The sequence below is a fragment of the Oryzias melastigma genome, linkage group LG1, assembly GCF_002922805.2.
Source record: "Oryzias melastigma strain HK-1 linkage group LG1, ASM292280v2, whole genome shotgun sequence".
Lineage (NCBI taxonomy): Eukaryota > Metazoa > Chordata > Actinopteri > Beloniformes > Adrianichthyidae > Oryzias > Oryzias melastigma.
This window is the reverse complement of record NC_050512.1, coordinates 17,676,016-17,700,339: the sequence shown is the minus strand read 5'-3', so window position 1 is coordinate 17,700,339 and position 24,324 is coordinate 17,676,016. Positions and strand designations below refer to the sequence as shown.

The 24,324-nt window shown below is 37.7% G+C and overlaps 1 protein-coding gene across 3 annotated transcripts in view; it reads right to left on the bottom strand.

Annotated features, from left to right (window-relative positions):
• Positions 1-1,954: 1,954 nt before the first annotated feature.
• The window catches only part of fbxo41 (F-box protein 41), a 49,337-nt gene continuing 26,967 nt past the window's right edge, over positions 1,955-24,324 (bottom strand). For all 3 annotated transcript variants that reach the window (XM_024289507.2, XM_024289509.2, XM_024289508.1), the window contains exons 4-14: positions 23,822-24,029; positions 18,700-18,773; positions 16,472-16,851; positions 13,357-13,595; positions 13,162-13,277; positions 12,586-12,738; positions 9,887-9,982; positions 9,690-9,808; positions 9,123-9,281; positions 8,849-8,964; positions 1,955-6,653 (exon numbers count right to left, since the gene is read on the bottom strand). In XM_024289507.2, the coding sequence (XP_024145275.1) occupies positions 6,591-6,653; positions 8,849-8,964; positions 9,123-9,281; positions 9,690-9,808; positions 9,887-9,982; positions 12,586-12,738; positions 13,162-13,277; positions 13,357-13,595; positions 16,472-16,851; positions 18,700-18,773; positions 23,822-24,029 (1,723 nt within the window). In that variant the 3' untranslated portion in view covers positions 1,955-6,590. The remainder of the gene's footprint in view (positions 6,654-8,848; positions 8,965-9,122; positions 9,282-9,689; positions 9,809-9,886; positions 9,983-12,585; positions 12,739-13,161; positions 13,278-13,356; positions 13,596-16,471; positions 16,852-18,699; positions 18,774-23,821; positions 24,030-24,324) is intronic.

Here is a 24,324-nt window from a genome sequence, read left to right as displayed (position 1 = left end):
CCACAGATGCTATGTTTTATTATATAACCCACATTTTCTTTTATCTTCTATCTGTTCCGTGTGCAGGTGACCTTCCTGAACAAGCAGGAAAAAAAGGTCTAATCACCGTCCTGCTCTTCTGCCATCTCTGCTTTTATTTTTCTTTCCCAGGAGGACAGAATGTTCTGGTACACTGGATGCATCCCTCACAACAATGAGCAACAGCTGAGGTTAATGACAAGTACTGATATTACTGTAGTTAGTTGAGGCTGTTACTGTAAAAAAGACACTCATTCAGGTAAGATATTAGTTCTAAAGTTGCTTTTGTTTGCTCACTGCTTGAAGGTCAAACTTCCATTAAATTAGATTACCACTTTGACATTTAATTAATCTTATCTCTCCGTTTTGATCTCCTCTCCTTCGATGTTCTCTTTGTGATTCACAAACTAATCTCAGCTAATTCTTGTGAAGAATGTCATAAAATGCACAAGAACCCAGCAGATGTAGAAGTAATCGATACGTGTCTTTATTTTCAAACACGGAAGAATCATAAGGATGCTTGACATGATTGTAACGCATCCTCTAGTTTACTGGAAGTAAATATTTCAATTTTCACAAGATCCTTTTAATCTTCAAGTGAGAACAATAAATGATTGGATGTTGCCAGATAATTAGTTTTGGTCACAATGAGTGGCTGAAAACAGGTCTGGACAAAGACGATTTTAATGCACATTCACTAAAATCTATTCTCCTTGAATCTTTTTAATGTACATGTTAGGAAAAAGCGGATTTTGATCCAATAATAAACTATTTTATTTAGTAATTCCTTTAAAAAAAGGTGAGACTTAAACATTTTATAAATATGATTTTCTTTTCATTTTAAATATTATTGCTTCAGCTAACAAAAGTCCAATGTTTAAATGAACATTTCATCAAAAAAAAAGTCTGGATCAGTCACAACACTAATAAAAATCACTGACGAAAACATCAATGAAATGTTCCATGTCAGATACAAAAGGCAAAGAAGCTGGATGTTCTCAGAATGCTGCATTCAAGCTTATTACAGGATATTGAATGGAAAGAAAAAAAAGGTGTGAAAAGACAGAGAGAGGACATCTGCAGCTGTAGAGTCAGAGCTTCAAGATGAATCACACTGACATATGCAGCATGGACTTCAACCGTCACTTCACATGCGTCAGGCTATTCTTGTTCCAAGTTCAAGAGGGGAATTCAAGGTTCAAGATCCTGAAGGAAAAGATTAGAGCTGCACAGGACTGATTATATCATCAATTGTAAAATGCTCTTCAGTCAGTGGTGGTTTGCTTAGTCTTGTGTTCTAGATGTTGTTTTGTCAGATCCAAAGTCAACACAGTCAACTTCAGTGAAGTGCTTCATGTCTATATTTTTCTGTAGTCCAACATTTACTTTTCGTTTTGATCGTAGAATTGGATGAATGAATGAAGTGAATAAATAACCAGTAAAACATTTTCTGGATGAACCTTTGAAGTCCAGAAATCCTAAATTAGAAACTTTACAGTTCACCAAGATCAATCAAACTATAAAAATCTCTTCTCATACTTTGCAAAGCTTGAAGAATTTGTACCAGAGATCTACCTTTATAAGAATTAGAGAACTGCACCACTACAAACAAAATTCCATTCTTTCAAAATGACAGATTTGACAGGATTCAAGATAATTAACCTACTGGCTCCAAAATTTCTTGGGTTCTTTGCTTCCTATTTTGCTAACTTGGTACAAATTATTATTATTTTTTCTTAAGTTTGGGGTCGTTTTGTTAACATGACCTATAAGTTTGGGATTCACAGGTTTAATTGGATTTGATGTATAATGCTAAAAGAAAACATGTTGTGTTATTCCAGCTGCCTAAATTTAGACAGCTGTTTTGTACAGCTTTTTATACTTGAAGATTTGACTTGAAGACACAAAGTTAAAGAAAAAAACTCTATACAAACAGTTACAATTAAAGCAATTTTATTCATGACAACAAATGAGTGAAAACTTGTCCATTTCCATCTATTGCAGTCATCATAGAAGGCGGGGTTTTATCTTTGTCCTCTAACAGTAAATATATATGTTTTTTGCAAGAGCAAAAATGGATGAAGTTGATGAATAAACAAGTACACCTAGTGGTAGTCAAAAAAATAAATAAAATAAAAAAACACACTTAATTGCCCAGTTAAGTGTTGAGGTAATGTGTAAAACACTGATCATGAACGGGCATTTTACAATCATCCAAACATAAAGTATGTACATGAGCACCCACGTGACTTTTCTATTGCACAGCATCATAACTGCAACAGAGGACACTTGATAAAAACATGGAATAAACACTTGAATAAAGAAGTGCTTTGATAAATAGGTGATGCTTTGGACTTTAAATAGCAGAAATCTGCAGATGAAGAACAGGAATTAGTTTTTTTGTTTTTTTCCAGTGTAGTTGGCACTTTTAGCCTGCAGATTCAGAGCCTTGCAGTCCTGCAGCATCCACAGCAGATTAGTTACAACACAGCAGGAGCACTGTCAGAAAGAGAGGGTTATTTACAGATGAATGACTTGATTAAATCATGATCAGAACAAACAAAAAATGGAAATAAGGTTCAATTTTCAAAAGAAAAAACAAAAGAATAAACATGTCTGAGTCAGATTTGATCTTTAGCCTCCCATCAATGTAGAGACTTGATGAGAGAAAAGGGTGTACATCCGTTTTCTGATAGATTTTTAAGCTATCGCTTTGTTTTCAGCGTCTTTATTTCCATGAAAAGTGCGACGTAAGCTTCGCTTTTTCCGACTTTGGAAAGCGTCCTGCAGACAGAAACGTCTGACAAACCGACAACCAAAAAAAGTGTCCAAGAAAAAGTGCTTCATTTGTTTTGTTTTTTTCAAATATCGATAAACATTAAAAGTAACACTCCTATAGTAAACATCTTCAAATATCTTTTTTTTTTTATATATAATATAGTGCAACAACAGACGGAGTAAAAAAAGGGGAATGCTAATATCGATCTGCAGGCAATCAAAGCTCTTTAAACATCTAATAATTGTTTTAATTTTCTTTTGCCACAGAAGCAAAACAGTTAGGAAGGCAACTCAATGATTGATGCATGAACACAAACATGCCAACATTATACACAGCGCTCTTTTATAGAAATAAATAGCAGAATTATCTGATATCCTCTTCTTAAATAATTTCCATCTCTATATGACTCTGATGCACAGTTAATATAAAGTATCTATTACACAACTGCAATGTTAACACTACTGTTATACATAATATAATTCTCTATCTTTCATTCAACTTTGGAAAAAACAAATTTGTATTTGATGAAGACCTGTAAGCGTCCAACGTTCCCACTCAGAATTTGACATTAAAATAGTATATAACATCACATGTTGGTTGATATTTTTTTTTCTATACAAACCCTTTGTACAGAGTAGCTGATAACATAAATAGGATTGTCAAAAACTTAAAATCAGCAGGTGCTGTTTTGTCGACTTGTTGCAAACTTATTTATTCTAGATTATCTGAATGGACTGCCAGTATTTATGAGTGGGGTTTTAATGCCGCGGTGATGGAAGAACATCATTTCAACAGTAATAAATCGTTTTTTAACAAGACCATAATCTTCAAAGCTGCTAAAGAGACATTGAAATATATATGTATATATGTATTAAAAAAACTGGTTTCTTGTGCATACCAGATAGTATCTCGTGCACACTAGAGTGTAACCCGTGCACACCAGAAACTATCTGGTGATACTACTTGGTCTATTAATGCAAGTACTAATTGATGCACACCACACCTGAAGAGTATCAGATACTATCTGGTACATACCAATTACTATCTTATGCATACATGTTACAACCTGGTGCACACCAGATGGTAAACACGCTAAATGCTCTCCCATGCACACAAGATAGTATCTTGTGCGCACCTGTTACAGTTTGGTACGCACAAGATAGTAAATGATGCGCACCGGTTGCTATCTGGTGAGCACAACATAGTAACTGGCGCATCCTCATTTCTATCTGGAGAGTACCAAATACTATCTGATACATACCAGTTACAATCTCATGGATACCTGTTACAACCTGGTGCGCATCAGACACTAACCAGTGCACACCTGAAAGTATCTTGTGTGCACCAGTTGCTATCTGGTGAGCACGACATAGTAACTGGTGCTCCCTCCTTTCTATCTGGAGACCACCAGATACTATCTGGTACATACGAGTTACTATCTCATGGATATTTGTTACAACCTGGTGCGCATCACATAGTAACCAGTGCACACCTTATACTATCTCGTGTGCACTAGATACTCTCTTATGCACATGAGATAGTATCTCGTGTGCACCTGTTCAATTTGGTGCGCACGAGATAGTAAATGGTGCACCCCAGTAACTATCTGGAGAGCACTATACTATGCCGAACCCGAATACTTCGTTTACCCTTACGGCTTCTCCCTACCCGTACATTGAGTCCTCCAAATGGAGAGTTATGGAAAAATAGTGTCTTCTAATTCGGACAACGCTTCACTTTAAAGACGTCATCATTATTTGCCTGTCATCTACCTTACCTGCCAGCGCTTGGAAAATACACGTCAGTTTTATAACTTTAAAAAGTCATGCTAAAACAAAACAAAAAAAAACATGTAAAGTTCTGTGCTTCAGAGCACATCCATGATAAAAAACTAGTTTCTCCTCCATAGCACAGGACAACATGTCTCACCCTCGTGGTGGAGGGATACGCAATGAAAAGTCCCTACTTCTTTCCCTTGAAAAAAACAATTTTGATAACCCCTACCCCTACAAATACCCCAACAGTCGGAGGGGTAGGAAGAAGCCATAGGGGTAGGGGGATAATTCGGATTCGGCCTATCTCATGCATACCTGTTACAATCAAGTGCTCACCAGATAGTAAGTGGTGCACAGAGGTTAGTATCTGGTGTGCACCAAAAAACAGAACTTTAAAAAATATTTATATATATTTCGATGTCTCTTTTAGGCCTCCGTAATATTCAGAAGCTGGCTTGATTTTACATAAATGTTTTTTCTATATTTATTTTAAAGAGTTAGCACTTTTAGAAAGTCGATGTGTCCTTTTTACAGTAACCATTACAATCAAGTCTGCATGATTTTAGTTTAGCGGTAGTGTGGTGAAGACATATTGCACTTGTTTTTAAAAATAGGGTGGAAATTCCCAGACAGGTAATAAAAAGAAATTGTGCAAAACAATCCTAGCTTTTTTTTTGGTCCACAATGTGAGTTAAATCTCACAAAAAAGGAAAAAAAAATGCTGGAAATAGGCCCCATAAATATTTTTCCCCCCATGTCCCTATTGTGTCCTTCTGCTTCAAAACATATCATTTTTACAACCATTTAGTTTAGTTTAGATCTGAGGTGAGACAATCATTGAACCGCAGGGGTTTAATTCTCAAATGGGAAACAGCGTGTCAGGTCACTGCCCTGTTTGACTCACGGCAGTCACACTCAGTGGAAATTGCTAATCATCCTGCAGATATGATTAGATTACTGTCATCATTTTGTGGATGTTTTTTTTTCTTTTGGTTATTTTTGTTTCATGTTGTGAAGGATGAGTCTGCATCAGTGTCTGAGGTGTCATTACATGGATATACCAGCAGATGGAGGCAGAGGGTGTGTTTGGAATGGCCCTGGTGGAAACTCAAACCATGTCGGACCACATTCATAGAAGTATTATGTTCAGCGAGAGCTGTTTCCATTCACACCATCCCCATATTCTGTCTAACAATCACATGCTCCTCCCCCCATTTCCCTGTTATTGGCACACAGAAGAAAAAAACGCTCACTGGACATACACAGTTACAAACATAATACTGCCTTCTGTACTCTGACTTAAACACGTCCCAACATGACCGAAAAACACTGAGTCCAGATGAGTGAGTTGGTTCCGTTCGCATGTGGAAGCAGAGGATAGTTAAAAGAGGCGATTTACACGGCTGCAACGCTACAAGGAAGCAGTCTCTACTGTCCCCACAGTGCGTAGAGCGGCTGCAGCACTTTTCAGTTTCTGGACGGAAGCCTAAAGAGTTCACAAAGTTGCCCTTTGTGTTCAGTTTCCTCAAAAGAAGCTCCCGTTAACCCTTTGAGTATTGGAGGTCAAAGCTGCTGTTTTTATGTACATTATTCAAATCGACTAGATCACCTGCCTCTTAGCTGTTAGGACTGAAGGTACACGATGTATGCGGAAAGAAAAAATGCAGCTCCAGATGTCTGAAGGACCTGGCTGTGTGCGACGACAGCCCACTTTTCTGAAATAGCCAACAATGCAAAGGAATCCGAGAGTTTCTGTCGTTCTTGAGTTGTCAAAACAGTCTTCTTATTTGACAGAGCGAGTCTGATGGGTACATAAACCTTGCATTAGCCTCAATCACATTTTTCGATTTGGAGCTTTACCTCTCGGTGAAAGGACAGTGAGCTTTGGACCGAGTCTTGTTTGTGCTGCTGTCGCACACGGATTCAACTCAGAGAAATAAGCTCTGACCAGCCGGATCCTTTTGAGCAACTGCAGCTACGATCTGCCCTCTTGAGAACTTAGACACACACCAAGGGGGTTAGCAGAGACTGTCTGCTTTCACGTGGAGAATCTTGGAGAATCCAGGTCTTTTCTTCAGAGCCTAAAAGAAAAAGACAGGGTGTTGATAAAAATGATAGTATGTATTTTATTCCAAACTACCTTTTGAGCTGATGCACTAAGATGACCAAGCAATTGTTGGTCCCCGTAGACTCATCTCTGGCAAACCTTTTTGTTTTTATTTGCAGCAAGAAAAACCAATGAATCACATCTCTTAGTAACTTTTAGGAGGCTTGTTACAGTGTGCCTCCTCTCACTTTCCAAAAAAACATACTGCAGTCTGACTCATCCCAACTCACAAACAAAAGTGGACATTCCAGAGCCTTTCATATCTCTGATTCTGTGTGGTCAGCCTTGAATAGCTCAGCAAGTGAGACTCTCCTGGAGTGGATTAGTAGTGGGACATATCCAAAAAACAATCCCCAGACTTCACTGGCTGCTACAAAAGATCCAGGAATAAAAAAAACTCAACCAAACAGTATTCAGACAGCTAATATTGCATTTAAACAGATTCACATCAGATGACCTCCCTCTTCATGAATGAGAAGGACACAAGAGGCTAAAGGACTTCACGTTGGGCTGCCAACAGGTCTAGAGCAGGTTAGAGTGCAGTTTAATTGGTAGGTAGAGACATCACTAACATTAAATCTCAACTGTTAAAAATGTGTCTTATAAAGATAAAATACAACTTCTATAGCATTAAAACTTGTAAAAAAGAACTGGACCGAGCAAGTGTGACTTCTGGCTCAAACGAAATGAAGTCAGTTTAGTCGCCATTTTTTCACTTGTCAGATGCAGATATGTTAGAACAAGACAATGTGATTGGTTCGAGTCAGTCTGGGTCAACATTTCTATGAAACCACTCCTACCAATCAGGAGTGAGCTTGTTGGAAGTCCACGCCCCTGCCACTGAAAGCAGTCCCAGGCAGGAGGACCTGGTTGCAGACAAGATGTCCGCTGAAAATCATTAGCAGGAAGTGGAAATTCGAAGACTTCAGAGTTGTAGCCACTTTTATTAAACTTTTTAATGAGAATGAATGGTCTAGTGTTCATGATAAGCTTAAAATGTGTCAAAAATTCTTTAGAAATTTAAAAAAAGATATTAACAAAAGTGATCAGATTTGTAAAATTGTAAGACTATTTCATTGGAGCAGTGTTTACGTTTGACCACAGTTAGCTTCAATCCTCAATGTGAATCAGCTTATTTTGCCTAGGAGAAAAGCAGCTTTGCACTAATATAAATGTTCTTTTATTAGTAATGTGTTGCACATCAGTGAAAAGCCGCTTTAAAGTGATGGTTACCAGCGCAAAGGGGTTTTTCTCTGCAGATCAGCTAATTCACGCTGATTGTGCAAGGAGTTACGGTGCGTCAAAGAGCATTGTAGTTTGTGACAGAAACACCTCAGGTGTTAAAGGCTCAAAGCTTAAATTGCTAAAAAACGTGACTGTTAGGGTCACCGGTTACATTAGTCTTTTACGACCAAAACAAGAGTATTTTTCGACTGAAAAATTGACAGCATCGGTGGGTGATGTTCCGGTTCTGAACTTCCTTCCGACTAATGATTTTTAGTCGCCATCTTGTCTGCAATCAGGTCTCTCTCGGCTCACGGGAATCTGTCAATCAAATGTTTCAAATGTTGACGTGAAACCAATTTTACTGAGAAATCTGGTTGGTTAATTTATAACTTGATAACTTGCAATAGAGAAAAAAGCTTTATCCAGAAAATTTTAAGAAAAAAAGGTATCAGAGCAAGAATGTTTATTCTGACACACAGAATGACTGAGTTATAGCTGTTATTTATCAATAGAAGTCTATGGGATTTTAGCTTCTTGGAGCCAGCAAGTATTTCCAGTTTGGAATGTGACAGGGAGAGGTTAACTTAATCCAGTTCTCATGATAAAAACTCACGAACATTGACCCTTGTGGCTTGCCATAGAGTTATCTCCTGGTAAAATTCAAGCAGGTTCTCCTAACCTTTATTAAAAAACTCCTATCAGATGAACCACGTATTTGCTGCTCAGTTTCAAAAGAAGCTGCAGAAAAGCAAAGTCTATGCACGTTACTCAAGATAACACTTCTATTCAAATATTTACAGTAAAATCTTGGAGGAAAATCATTTGACGGAGTGGCTATATATCCAAAACTTCTTAATCTCCTGTGACACTGGTGATGCATGACCAGCATATGAAAGCTATTTATTTCATGTGTGTTCTGTGAGACACAATAATGCTGTTTACCTGCAGCTTGTTAACCATTTCGTCAAATAGTTTCCTTGCTTCTGGGCTGTTGGGATCCTCAAAGTAATCCTCGATTCCGATCTGAACCACAATGGATTTGAGGTTCCTACAAACACCTGTTGACATTTAAAGGATTTAAGAAGCATTGTATTGTAAAATATTATTAAAATTATCAAATAAACCTTAATTTAAGGAACCTTTAAAAAAATAAAAAATAAAAAAAATTAATTGTGGTTGTTACAGTTCTTTTTGTAAGGGGATTTTATAAACTTACTGTTAAAGTGGAGGAGAGCTTTCGGGGTGACTGGTGTGGAGGTTAACACCAGCATTTCCAGACCCTTCAAGCCTTCTCTGCAAACTTCTGCTGCCACCTCCTGGTTGATTTCACTCACATGGTCTAACTCCAACACCTGGAGGCGCATGCAGTTCCTTGCTACACAGACAGAAGAAGCAGAGATGGAAACAGACAAAGCTAAAGGTGAAAACTTTGCAGACTTGAATTAAGACCTCGTGGTTTTTATATGCCAGACATGTTATAAAACAATTAAAAAACCACATTCCAGAATTAAAATGTTTAAAGACTTCAGTAAAAGTAGTTAAACATATTGTTTCTATTTAAAAAGTTACAAAGATTTGAAGGATATTTGAAATCCAGATAAAAAATATTGATCACTTTCCATGAGGTCATACCAATTTAACTTAACTTGCATCAAATATGTTTGATAAGTTATTGTGTCTTTTTAAATAACTTAACTACCTTTTTTGTTCTTTGTATTACCTTTTATTGTGATTTAAATTAGACTAGAGTAAAAGTATGGCCACAGTTTTGTGCTGCGTTTACCCAGTGAGGCGAGTCCCTGAATGCCACATCCAGCTCCCCCCACTCCAAGAGCTCGTAGGTGGGGCCAGCACCTCCCGATGGTCTGCAGACATCGGTTACTGAAGCGAGCGGGTTGTTGACTGGAACAAACAAAGAAAGCACTCCATCCACTAACAATATTTTACAAAAGTATTGTAGTTCTATAGAGCACATCGTACCATGGATGTAAGGGAGCCACCTGCAGAGAAATGATGTCTCTACAACCTGCACCAAGGGCCCAGATGACCTCCTGACCCACTGGATCCGTGGCACTCCTGGGGCAAAACAGGAAAAGTACAGAAAAATGTTTTTTAGTGAAGACAATACTAATCTCACATTTCACTTTATGCTCTATTAAAATAGGTTTACACGGGGGTGTTTTGTGCCACAAAATAGAAAATAATTGTGTCAGAAAACAGGCTTTCATACACAGAGGCTGAGAATTTCTTGTATAAGATTATGTAATGTTCAAAATCAAAGGTCCACAAACAAACACTGCCGATTTACATATTCCCTCCATTAGAGTACATAACGCTATTCAATAATTCAAGGTGTATGGAGAATTCAGCCTTAAGGGGGAACAGGGCGAGCATTGTAGTATGAAAATGTAATTTATCAAAACCAATAATTCACTTAGACAAGGAGCTCCGCTAGAAAAACCTTAGTCAAGCAATACAACAAAAGTCACACACACATTTGCCGAACAAATTAGAAAATCTGTCAGTAACTAAAGCATGAAGGCATTGTATGGTTAAAAAAAATTCCACACAGTCGAGTGTTTTGCCTTTTAGACCGGACTGACATTCTGCACAAACCCATTGCTGCAAAACAAAATGGTACAGTCTGACCTTTCTCTGATGGGAAATGTTGGGAGTAAAAAGCCACAGTGACCCAATATTGTTTCATGCAATCAGATGTGTTTGCAGAAAAAAAGAGACGAAATAGCCAGTAGGAACCCCGTGTCAAAGTGTGTGAACAGACATGGCAGCACAAAAAACTAAAGAAAACTTCCCACATTTCTTAAGTTCATAAGAAATCAAATGAAATACATTCTGATAAAAATATTGTTTGTTGTGTTTTCAACTTGTTCATGTGGCATATTTTTTGATGATGGAGGATATATACAAAGAAAATTAAGCTTAAAATTGAGAAATATTGTACAGTGGGGCAAAAAAGTATTTAGTTATCCACCAATTGTGCAACTTCCCCCTCTAAAAAGATGAGAGATGCCTGTAATTTTCATCATATTTATACCTCAACTGTGAGAGGCAAAATGGAAAAAAAATACAGAAAATTACATCGTCTGAATTTTAAAGAATTTATTTGTAAATTATGGTGGTAAATAAGTATAGTCATTAACAAAAGTTCAACTCAGTACTTTGTTATACACCCTTTGTTGACATGACAATCAAATGTTTTCTGTAAGTCTACACAAGGTTTTCACAAACTGTTGGTGGTATTTTGGTCCATTCCTCCATGCAGATCTCCTCTAGAGCAGTGATGTTTTGGGGTTGTTGCTGGGCAACACAGACTTTCCACTCCCTCCAAAGATTTTCTATGAGGTTGAGATCTGGAGACTGGCTAGACCACTCCAGACTCCTTGAAATGTCACTCCTTCATTACCCGACAGTGTGTTTGGGATGGTTGTCATGCTGAAAGACCCAGCCATGTTTCATCTTCAATGCTCTTGATGATGGAAGGAGGATTTCACTCAAAATCTGATGATGCATGACCCCATTTGTTGTTTCCTTTACATGGATCAGTCGTCCTGGTCCCTTTGCTCAAAAACAGCCCCAAACCATGATGTTCCCACCCCCATGCTTTACAGTAGGTTTGGTGTTCTTTGGATGATTTGATTTGTTCATTCATGAAAAGAGTATAACATTAACATATTCGGTATGCATCATAAGTCCACATATCTTCATGACAGGAAAGGAGCAGTGAGAAAAATACAATTTTTATTTTATTTATGCCCCTATATTACATCTTAAAAGGAAAAACAAAAGAAACAATCCTAGATGGCTTTTAGCGCCTGTCCCCACACACTAACTACACAATACGTATTCCGCAAGTTTTGTCTTGAGTAGTGGGGGATGAAACTCTGCATTCTTTCTCCTCCAAGCATGACGAGTAGAGTTCTTACTAAAAAGTTCTATTTTGGGTTCATCTGACTACAGGACATTCTCCCAATCCTCTTCTGGATCATCCAAATGTTCTCTAGTAAACTTTAGACAGACCTGCTCATGTACTGGGTTTAGCTGGAGGACACGTCTGGAACTGCAGGGTTTGAGTCTCTGTTACTGATGGTAGCCTTTGTTCAGCAATTTTGTTTCTGGTGTCCTTAGACAGCTCTTTGGTAATAGTGGAGTTTGTCGTGTGACTGTTTGAGGTTGTGGACAGGTGTCTTTAATATAGATAACGAGTTCAAACAGGTGTCATTAATACAGGTAACGAGTGGAGGACAGAGGATCCTCTTACAGAAGAAGTTACAGGTCTGTGACAGACAGAAATCTTGCTTGTTTGTAGATGACCAAATACTTATTTTTCACCATAAATGGCAAATAAATTCTTTAAAATAAATCAGACAATGGGATTTTCTGGATTTTTTTTCTCATTTTGTCTCTTATAGTTGAGGTATATCCATGATGAAAATTAAAGGCCTCTCTTATCTTTTTAAGTTGGAGAACTTGGACAATTGGTGGATGATTATACACTGTTTTTGTCCCAGTATATCCTACAAAACACACCGATTCTTTTTATTTTGGCAAAAAAGCACTATAATCATAATTAAAAAGACCACTGAGAACACTTTTAAGTAGCTCAAAAGATGATTGGAGTTTTGATCATGAGTCTTCACTGTCGGTGTGCTGTGGCGTACCTGTAAGTCACCGCCTGAAGGGCTCGGCAGAAGCAGCTCGCCAACCAAAGGGAGCGATCAGTCAGGAGATTGGGACAGTGTGAAATCTTGAGTATCAGCAGGTTACTTCCTGTGGCCTTTAACAATGCCTCCAAGCCCTCCTCAAGACAGCCACTGCAAAGTACATGCAGAGAGAAGTCAGGAGAAAAAGAGACTAATGTTTTATGAGAAAATCTAAACCATAAAAAGTTTGCTCTTTCTAGAACAGCATGCATTAAACGGCTTCAGCTGCATTTTATTTGTGCAAAATACAGATTTTGGGAAAACATAGAGGCTACCACTCAGAGGTTGACTCATTTTTTCCCCATTTGTTTACAAATATTTTCAAGTAATATATTTTTTACCCCTATATTCATTGGCAAAACAAACAAATAGGTCCCATCTAATTTGACTGTGGAGCTCGGAAGTTCTCTAGCCTTCTAAAGTGGATAAAAAAGTGTTTTCACTAAATCCCGTTAGGACCAATAAAAACTTGAGTGTAAAGGGAAGTTGGCACAAACGTTTGAAGATTACAGTTGCCGGATCTACAGCTCTCACCGTGTGCTTTTAAGGTAGTCCTCCTTGGACTCCTTCTTTCCTCGCTGTCTGGGTTTGAGGTTTTGCAGGATGAGAGAGTGCGTCTGAGTGCACCACTGGGATAATGTACACAGGAACTGCAAAAGAAAAAGTTTGATGCTCGCCACTTCTTGTTCTCCTTGCACTTCAATTTGAAGGCAAACTCTGACGTCTCACCTTAGAGGAAATGCGAGCGTTCTCCAGCAGCACCCGCGTCCACACGGCCGGGTGACGCGCCACAAACCTCCAGTTCCTGCAGACCTCGGCCGCCCTCAGGAGGGTTTTGGTGTCCAGATATGTGAAGATGCAGAAGAGGGCTGCACGGATCTTCAGGATTTCAGGGCTGATGACCTCGTTGGCTTTGGAGGGGCTCTTTTCGTGGCGGCACGACTTGCTGTACACTCCTTCAGACCGTCCTGAAGGAAGAGAAGTCTTTCAACCTTTAATACAGTTACTATGCTGCCCTTATGATTTTCTATTGGACTGTGTTACTTTCAGTTTTTGGAACACAATACGTGAACTGTATTAATACACTAAATACAATGATGCAATCCTAATCTGAACTTCAATTTTGTAAAATTAACATCCAAATTGCTTGAAAAAGTTTGCATAAAAAATAAATCAATTTATCTATTATTCTAATTTTTAAAAATCATTATTCAAAATGTTTTTACCACACCAGGGGTCTACAACCTGCGGCCCCAGAGCCACATGCGGCTCTATTACCCCTCCATTGTAGCTCTCTGGTTAAAGAAAAATAAGATATTTTTAAATATACAAAGTAAGTAAGTAGAAAGGTAAAAAAAAAAAAACTCAACACATTTTAAGAAACACTTAAGGGACAGAATGTAAGTCAGACTAAAACATTTTGACAGACTTTGAGTGCCCGGTACTACAGAAAATCAACTGGAGGTCATTAAGCACACTGAATTATGAGGCAGATTTTCTATTTTTTAACCTATTCAAGTGTCTTCTGGTTAAAAAAATACGGTAAGGGTCACCTAATTAGCTTTGAATTGTTTTTGATTTGTGAGATTTACAAATTTCTGGAGGAGATGCATCACAAAAGGTAAAATAAATAAAATGTATTTTTTAATCACTGTAAATATGTTTTCAAATGAATTCATGAAAATTATCTCAAGTTTGAGATATATCTGTGTATCTATATATTTTTTTATTTGTCTTCTTTAGTTTTTTTTTTATTTCTTGAAAAACAATCCAAAGATTCTGAAACAGTCAGACCAGCCCATCTGGCACCATCAACCACACCATGTTCAAAGCCCCTTAGAGCGTCTTGACTATGTCTACATGCCTGAATGCATTGGGCTGCTGTCATGTGATTGGCTGATTAGAAATTAGTATTAACGAGAAGTTGGACAGGTCTGCCTAATAAAGTGACCAGTGAATGTATACATGCATAAAATGTATAAAATAACAAAAGATGCTAAAATGAATCTTCAAATACTGTTTGTATCACTTAAGAACTGGTGAAACTGATAATTGCACGTTTTAAACATGTTTACCACTTTTATGATAAAATTATTGGTAATTGAACACTAGATTTACCATAAATATCTCTATTTGTGCTGTTATAGATCATTTTGTTTAGTGAAGGAGGGCATGAGGGTGGTTTATGTGAGCGAGGAAGATGCAGAGGACAGATGGAGGCGGATGAGTCGCTGTGGCGACCTCTAGAGGGAGGAGCCGAAGGCAAAGAAAAATATCCTTTTGTTATTCTAAACTGCAGAAGCATGGCTGTTTTTGAGTTTCTTTCAACCCAGGTCATCACTGAAAATTAAAAGGAGTTCACAATGGTTCACTGAAATAAAATATTATCCTAGACCTCAATGCTGTGATATTAGTACTGTGGAGGAAGACCTTGATCCCTCATTCTGGTGCATATAAAACAAACCTATTCAGAGTTACCATCAAAAATGATCTGTAAATCTATTATCTAATAAATTAATTCAAATATCTTTGGCTTACTGAAACATTTATGGTTATGTGGATATTGTAAAGATGGCAAATAGGAGAAACTGTTGCAAAATCAGAATCAAGAAATAACCTGAAGGGTATGCAGAGAGGACCGTGAATGCAACACAAATATGAGGCTAATTCAGGAAAACATTTAGAAATTTGCACAAGAACATTGCTGTTGCTAGAGCATATAAGATGTCTGGAGTGTCTTTTAGTTTAACCTTAAAATCCTTAAACCCATGAATGCCACTTTCTCTATAACTCTTGTATAACACCTTCTACTGTACAGGCTAACTTTACTGAAAAAACAAGACTGATGAAACCTTCTGCTGTGAATACAGTTTCAAAACCCTGTCAGATTCTCTCACAAAGGGAGAAACACGCCAGGGATGACTCCAAAATGCAGATTTTTTTCAGCCAGAAGAATCTTTTCAATTAACGGGGACGTCATTGATGCTCATTTTAGTTTGTCACAGATCTTTGGCCCAGTTTCACTCCATCCCGCACTGCCAAGAGCCACCTGGCTTTTAGCAAACTGACGGAATAGAATCATGTAGAAGAGAGTTTAAGGATCTTGGCTGGAGATAAACAGACATAAATCTACGGTTCAGTTAAGGTTTGCAGCACATAAAGTCATTTTTTTTTTTTTTCTCCAATGTGCCCTTAAGCTTGTCTTTGATACACTTTATTGCCTAATTTACAGAACAAGGAGCGCAAAACCTTGTCTAAACAGTCTAAAGCAGATTGTTTTAAAAAGCAAGAAGGCCACTTTCAATGAAAAGTCTGTGTGTATGCGCATTTCAGGCTTCCACATTCAAAATGTTTGCATTCATGCATACCTACTCAAGTTTCTATGACCCCTTTATTGGCTCTACGTAAAAAAACAGCCATGAAATGCATGTTGATTTAGTAGCAACGTATGGATGGTGTCCCTTTTCATTCACGGAATTCTTCAAAGAAGAAGATAAAGAAGAAGAAGCAGACAAGAATAAAGAAGAAGTAGACAAATAAGTAGATGAAGACGTAGACAAAGAAGTAGACGTAGACAAAGAAGTAGACGTAGACAAAAAGAAGATGAGGATGTAGACAAAGACGACAAACAAGAAGATACAGAAGAAGTAGACGAGAATAAAGAAGAAGAAGACAAAGAAGTAGACAAATAAGTAGATGAAGAAATAGACAAAGAAGAGAACGAGAAGACAAAGAATAAGAAGACCTTCAGAAACCTGCATTTGGCATGTTCTTGAACATGCAACACATCCCTGGTGTGTCCATAGCTCAGCAGTTTCTGTTGTTCCCAGCGTCATTCCATTACCTGCATTAGAGCGGTACACTGCCCTGCCGTGGTGGGTATAGGGTGCGGCGGACTGCTGGACTTCAGCCACAGCTCTCCTCTCCTGCTCCCACATCTCCACTTCAGACTCCGTGGTCCGAGAGCCCACGTCCGATACGTCTCCCTCATCGCCTTCTGTGCTGTTCCTGTATGGTCGCCGCTGCCAGTTCTGGATGGCCTGCTTCCGGAGTCCCCAATTTCTCGATCCGCATCCAGGGGAGCGTTCATACCCGCCTTCGCCCAGCCGGCACTGCATCTGATAGTACTGCACCTCGGGACACTCCTCCATGGGATGCATCTCCACGCTGTCACTGTCGTAGCCTCCAGAGCCCTGCGAGACGGACTTGACCCTCCCTGATGCACTGCAGCAGAGGAAAAACCATCGGACTGTAAAATGAGCAGTCCAACACAGTTTGAAACGTAATGCAAAACTGTAAATTGTTAGAACACAGGACATTACCCCAAAAAATACTTCAGTAGTTTTAGAATCAGTCAAGCCACAAAGTAAAAAATGAAAAAAATCACAAATGATGATTTGAACAGGCCTCAAGTAAAAGACTGCTTCTTTGCCAGACATTGCTACCATAAGGTTGCCAGGCAACCAGCTGAAACTGAGAACCCACAATGCCAAATCCAATCAGAATATTCTCAGACTTAAAAAAACAAAAGTTATAATCACCATTTGACTGCTCTCTGTTCATTTGTATCTGTCTAATGGGTTTATATATTATGAAAAATCTTTTTTTTTTTTTTTTTACCTTAAAAGTGTCTTTTAATGTTAATTCCTCACTCTCCCTGCTCTCTGAGCACCAGCCCCTTCCAATCCACGAAACACTGACATATGTCATTGTGATGTATAAAAGTGAGGAACAGCCCCTTCTAGGAAGAGTCTGCACTGAGCGTTGATTGTAATTATGGAGATACCTTACATCTGAAAGTGACACTTTCTTGTTGTATTTTGTATTATCATCTAAACTGCAATGTACATAAAGGGCAAACATAAGTAAACAACTAAAAAGAACCAAAGAAGCGTATTGTTTCCGCATGTGAAGATGCTGGAGAGGTGCTGGATGCGGAGGAGGAGGAGTTCACTTTTACAAATATATTTGATCTTTTTAAATGTTTCTATCCTTTGTATTGTTCTATATTCATTTATTTATTTTTGTTAAAATTTGAATGAAATGTATTCAGTTCTCCTATTGTTTCTCTTTTATTTAGACTATAATGTTTTAATATATCATGCATGTTTTTATTTTATTTGACTTGGCGGATGTAAAGCACTTGTGCTATATATTTACATTAAAAGTGCTATATAAATAAAGTTGTAGATTCATTACAGAAAGTAAGATGCAGGCAGTATTCTGTTGTGTTGCTGTACAGCTAAAACATTTTGACAAATGAGTTCTACATCATTAAAGCAAGTATAACTAATGACCTATTAAAGCTTTTACATCACATCACCCTCATGTCATAATTCGGTTCAGAGGCCGACCTTTTCTTCAACTAAAGGTTGGAATTATTGATCCACGATGAAGTGCTAATTTTATCTACAAGGCAGAAGGCCCAAAGGCGGGTTTTTTGGCAACCCTCAGTGTGTGTGAGTGATTCAGAGGGGAAGGCCTGACAGGTCCTGTGTGACGTCACAACAGGAAACACATTCACACACCAACTGGGATGACAGTTGTGTTAGTCAGAGTTGCAAGGGCACGGCCATGTGTCTGAGGTTGCATGCCAGCGAGTGAGAAATCCAGATTACATGACAGCACTGCTGCTGAATGAGAGCTCATGACCACAACTGTAATCCACTCATTCACAAGACTGCATAGTGATCTAGGGGGGATTTACACAACATTTTAGGTTTTTTGTGTGTGTCATGATTGTTTAATTTCAAAAATGAGACATTGGAGGGTGCAAAAATCAATTGCAATTACTTCCTGTTTACTTGTTTGTTTGTACACATATTTAATTTACAGTTGATAAACTAGCAATAAATACAAGGAACCTGGAAAACTTCACCTGTCCTGCTCAGTACCAGGTATTTTTCTCTAAATTGAATTTTTGGCTTAGTCGGATCGTTCAAAATGAACAAATATCAACTATAAGCATATTTTATGGTATGAATCAAATCAATGCTAAAATGAACTGTTACACCCCTAATCATAGAGAGCTAACGTTAAAAGATGGCCAGGATAAATTTCCCTGCAGCCTACCCGGTGCTGGGAGAAGAGCGTCTCTCTGAAACTTGGTACATTCCTCTTGTGCTTCCAGAGAGGCTGGAGTTCCTCTGCAGAGAGAAATGAAGAAATAATCTCAGAATAGGCAGAAAAAGCTGTCAATACCCTCAAGTCTTTGTATTTTATTACACTTTCTGACACATGATGAGCGAACAGTAAAAAAATGAAACTGAATTCCCATTATTTTAATTGTATCATTATCTGACATTAAACAGCTGCTTGCTGCAATCATGGAAACCTTCCTAAATGTGTTTCGACAGATGAGCTTTTTAAAAGGCAGGAACTAAAATGAACAACTGGCTTTGCTTGTCTAATTACAGACATTACTGCTTTGGTTACACTTCATTTAAGGATCATGTTATCAGATTTAAACATGTGGTCTGCAGCTGAGAAGGGCAACTAGGAAACGAAGACTGACACGAGATAGAAAAAGATTCATCAGTGCTGAGAGCTTCAGTCCTGATAGTGAAGTTACCAAAAGATGAAAAATGTAAATCTGTATGCATTCCTGCAAAAGAAGTCTATTATGTTAGGAGTAATTTCACTTTCAAGAAGATGGTTTCATCCTCTAACATCTTCATTTTTTTTTTCAATGTAATAAATAATACGTGGAATTGATTTGATATTTCTGTGTTGTCTAATTTTTACTCCATTATTCAAATATGTTCAATGTTTGGAATAAACTCAATAAAAAAACTCGTATCCCAGTGATTCGTGGTTGAGGTGGGCTTCTTTGATCAGGGAATTGACATGAAAAACTGCAACAACCTCAAGTATTCCCTTTGAAAGATCAGGGAATGACGCACAGCACTGGAAAATGTATTCAAAAAGATAATAAATGCTCTCTTCTACAAGGCCACTATATATACATATATAAATATATGCATAATATTACTAGTAACTTTTCAGTGAGACATAATGAGTTGTTTTATGGCGATTTCTTTTGAATATCTTGTTATATCATTTGATCTTGAAAACAGGTGCAGCTCTTTAATTCCTCTAACAAACATTTTTATTAAATATTACCTTTTAGTTAATGTAAAATCCGTATTAGTTGATTCATTTATGTTAACAAGTCAGATAATGGAGCAAAATGATGGTAAAAGGTTTAATATATTGTTGATTTATTATTATTTTCTTCTTCTGTCCCTTACAGTTGCTGTTCAAAATCAAAATTCTTAAATTGAACAAATGAAAAATAAAATTCTACATCAATGTTGTCATGTTAATATTTTATGGTTAAAAAAAATGATGGCGCTCCAGAGTCATGGTACAAAATGTCATGTTTAACTTTCTTCAACAGAATATTTTTATTTTATTTTCAAATTAACTTTTTACTGTCAAAGCTAAAATGTTTTTACTGTACGTAGAACAACTTAAAATTATTATAATTTATTCGTTGTAAACATTTACGATATATTTTGCAATTGAATGGCTTGATGGTTACTAAATCACAAACAGTAAAATAATGTGCATTTTTCCCTGAAGTTTATGGTCTAAATGGCTCTTTTAGCACTAAAGGTTACACTCTTGTTCTAACACATTTTAATCTGACATAAAATTCCCTAAGCTAAAGTTTAACTTGTGTAAACTGTAAAGTTTAAATTGACTTATAACAGTGAAAGAATATATATGACAACAACAGGATAGAAATTTGTAAATAAATGTACATTTATTTTTAAGACACATTTATCCTAAAATGAGTAACTCTTTAATATTAAGATAGTTGGACTGTTTTACTGCTCTAAATAGTATATATTTGGAGGTGAAAAGTGAATAAACATAATTACTTTAAAGATATATAACTCTTTTTGAGCAATAGACAGTTTATTTAAGACATTTTATTTCCAATTATGAGAGAAATATACCAATTAATGAGTGTAATTTGTCCTAAATCCAAAACTAAATCCAAAAATTTTACCAGGATAAATTCTGCTAGTTCTATAAGCATTTTTTTATTATTTATAAGAGAATAAAAACATTTTATATTCTTTATTTTTTAACTTGTTAAAAAAAAAAAAAAGTTTTCAGTGTGGGGGTTAATTTCTTTTTCAAATATGATAATTTGATATATGCGTTCATGGACTGTGGCACCAGAAAACATGTCTACAGCTCTTTAAACGGGATTTCAAACATTTTTTTGGCCCTCAGTGAGCAGCCGGACTGACTTTATTTGCTTGAGGACAAGTTTCTCTCCTCGTTATTTCACGCACTGTGCCTGTGCACCCGAGTGCCAACTGTTTGCACAAGAGCACACATTATGTGTGAAGCTGTGGCAGGAGGTCTTCTGCAGACCAGACGAGCCACAGACAGAAAAATGTGCAGACACCCCTCTCTGCCCTTCGTCTTCACTTATGGAATGGAAACTAGAAAAAAGAGTTTCTCTCTGGGGCAGACTGTAGTGAAGGCAGAGAAGAAAAAAAACAAGGGGATATAACACCAAAGCTTTGCTTCCCCTCTGTTTCCGCCCGTTACTCAGCTAGAAATTAACAAGTGTGAGAGCAGGAAACAAGCAATCCGTCGCCTTCCTCACCGTCACTCCTAAAAATACCTCTGCAGCTCGGAAGCCTGTCTCCTCGGGAGACGAGGGCAACCTTGTTAAACCCAGATGGAGAGATGATGAGGCAGGCCTTAAAGGTGAGTGGATGGTGCGGTGACACTTCTGGGTTTCCCTTGGCAGTATCACATGGCGCCAATCAATGTGAGTGTGACTCCCCACTCGTAACCACAGCGCCTTCCACAGCATCCAGACTTTACCCCTTCACGCCGAGCCGTGTGTAAATCGACGCATCATTCCGCTTTTGAAACGTATTTGCAGAAAAAAAAAGCGCAAAAGGAAATTCAGGAGCGTCTTCGTGGGAGATGTATTTATGAGGAAAATTGTTAAGCAACCAATGACGCGGACACAGCTTATTGCTGCAAGTGTTGCAGGAAGAAAAAAAAAAAACCTGTATCACATCTGATTAAAAATCATGTTAAAACCTTGAGGGAGAGAAGGAACTGGTTTCCATGGCAGCACACGGTTTTAAAATGTGAAACAGGTCACCTCTTTTTCTACAGGTCTCGATCGTGTAAATGTTGGGCTGTTTAAGAACAGCTTCTGGCTACCATTAGATTCTTTTCTTCTGGTTGTGTAATATAGAAACGAGTAGGGGTGAAGTATCACAGTTCCTGTGCTCGACCATGAGAAAAGACAAAATTAGAGGCTGGTTTTTATGCAAAACACACTATCTGGTTGCTATCTGGTGGACACTGAGTGCTGATCAGACAAAACCTCTACTTCCTGTTTCCAAACCCTTTTCTAAGACTTGATCATATCAACATTTATCTGCTATCAATATTTTTAAATACATTTAAACTCCGACATCAGAAGCATTCATGTATACTCATAAATCTGTAGTGTTTGGACGGGCTGCATTCTTGAGGAGGAAGCTGTCAGATCTGCATGCAGTCACGCAGCAGATGCCTGAGTGGGAGACTCGGGTGGAGGTAGAAAGGACGACAGAAAGTTTGGATCTACAGCAACGCTTACAAAAAAAAAAAAAAAAAAAAACACGAGTCATTTTTATTTTCTGTTCCCATTCCCAAATGTAATGAAATCAGATGTTGCAGTTCCTCAAAAGACCACTAGAGGTTGGTGTCAAAGTAAAATCATTTACTATTGATTTCTATGAGAAAATGTAAAATATTACAGTAAAAATAGATGTATATGATCTAGGAGTTCATGCAGGGGTGCAGCTGCTATCTGTCTGCAGTGTTGCCAGATTGGGCAAAAAACAGCCCAGTTTGAGTAAATATCCACCTAATTTTTGCGGGGAAACTACCCAATCTGGCAACATTGTTTGTCTGTGAAAACAGTGCACCTCCTCCTCACACCTTGCTCCTCCCCTCCATACTTCATTGGAGAGCGGAGAGATTCACTTAAGAGCTGCATATTTGTTTGTAACGGAAGGAGATTATGCTGAGTTGTTTATATTTATATATTTATTTCACTCTTTGTTTTTTTTACTTTATTCACGAGTGACTTTGATATTTATACGTTGATATTGCTGCTTTTATTTTTTTAAACACAAGTTTGTGGTGCTTACATTTTTAATAAATTTTTGCATTTTTTAAATTTTGCACTAGTTACTGTTTTCTTCATATTATTATCGTATTATGTTATTATTAAAAAAATGTTTTATATTTAATGTTTGTTCAGTACAGATTGCTGTAAATAGCCAATAAGCATTTTTATTGGGGAAAGTCTTAATCCTGTGTTTTATTATACACTAAATTAACAAAAATGTGTATTTCTGAAATTATTTTATAGTACGACATTTCAAGGACAAGTATCGAATCGATATCAGCAATAATAGCACTGTAATTACTTTGTATCGGATCGATACCCAAATTTCTAATATCAGTATTGTCCACAGCTTATATGAACCTTTTTTTAAATGTATATAGCTCCTATAATAATTTTGTTTTGGTGTTGTTTACATGTTCTTGAAGCATTTTTTCCATGATGAAGGACAAACTTCAACCAGGTTAAACTTTGACCAATCAGGGATTTAGATTTTACAGTGACGTACAGTATGGATGGTGTCTATTTTAATACGCAGGAGTGCCAACCGTTTGAAAACTGATCACAAAGAAGACAATAATAACTGCAGTTTGTGCCCGTCTGGAATTAAATGACACAAAGTCTTTCATGTATTGGAATAGAGCTGTGAAAGAAAAAGCCTGGAGCAAGATCGGCACCTCTTTGACATTTTGCACCGAACCGCTTCCAACTGTAGGTGGCAGACATGCGCTAGTAAACAGTAAAAACAACAAAAGAAGAAGAAGGCCCTCCCTTCTCGTCCAGTGGGCTAAACAAGCATTCCAGATTTCTAGATTCCAGTTTATCACCCCCTTGAACACATTTTACATCCACAGTGAGATTTTAAGGTTTCAATTCTTTTTTTGACCCACTCTACAAAAAAAAGCTTTAGAGCTTTTGGTGTTCGACTCCTCACCAAATATGTTAATGCAAAAATCCCACATCTATGCATTTTTTTGTGCAGCACTTCCAATGTAAGACCAGAAAAAGGAATAAAATCCAGTCGTGCCGAACCTGGCGTCCACTGCCCTTTGAGGCCTGCAGGCTGCAGCGTCCCAGACTGCCGTTCGGCGTGGTCCCACAGCTGCTGATGATCTGCAGCTGTTTTTCGGCCCGGTCAGCCCGGTCGAGGAGCTCTTCAATAAACTGCTGCAGGCGCACCTTGGCGTTGGCTTCACGTGCTGCCGTCTCCTGTAGGAACTGATCAATCTGGGCGACTTCTCTGCAGACAAAGTACAACAAGAAGAAAATGAACAAAAAACTGCTCTAATTTAAAATTCAGCCAAAAGAAAAAGAAAAACCTGCCAGAAGGACGACTGCAGATCTGATGACGGCCTGCTGTGGCAGGAAGTTACACTTTTCAGCTGTAAGTTATGTAAGGGATTTAAAGGCCACACTGTCTTTGTGTGACGACAAAAAACTCCTCCAACATTGGTGCCACATTTCTGGCAGTTTTTGTGCAAAATACACAAAAGGTCTAGTGACAAAATCAAAAATAACAATACAAACAGAGCAAA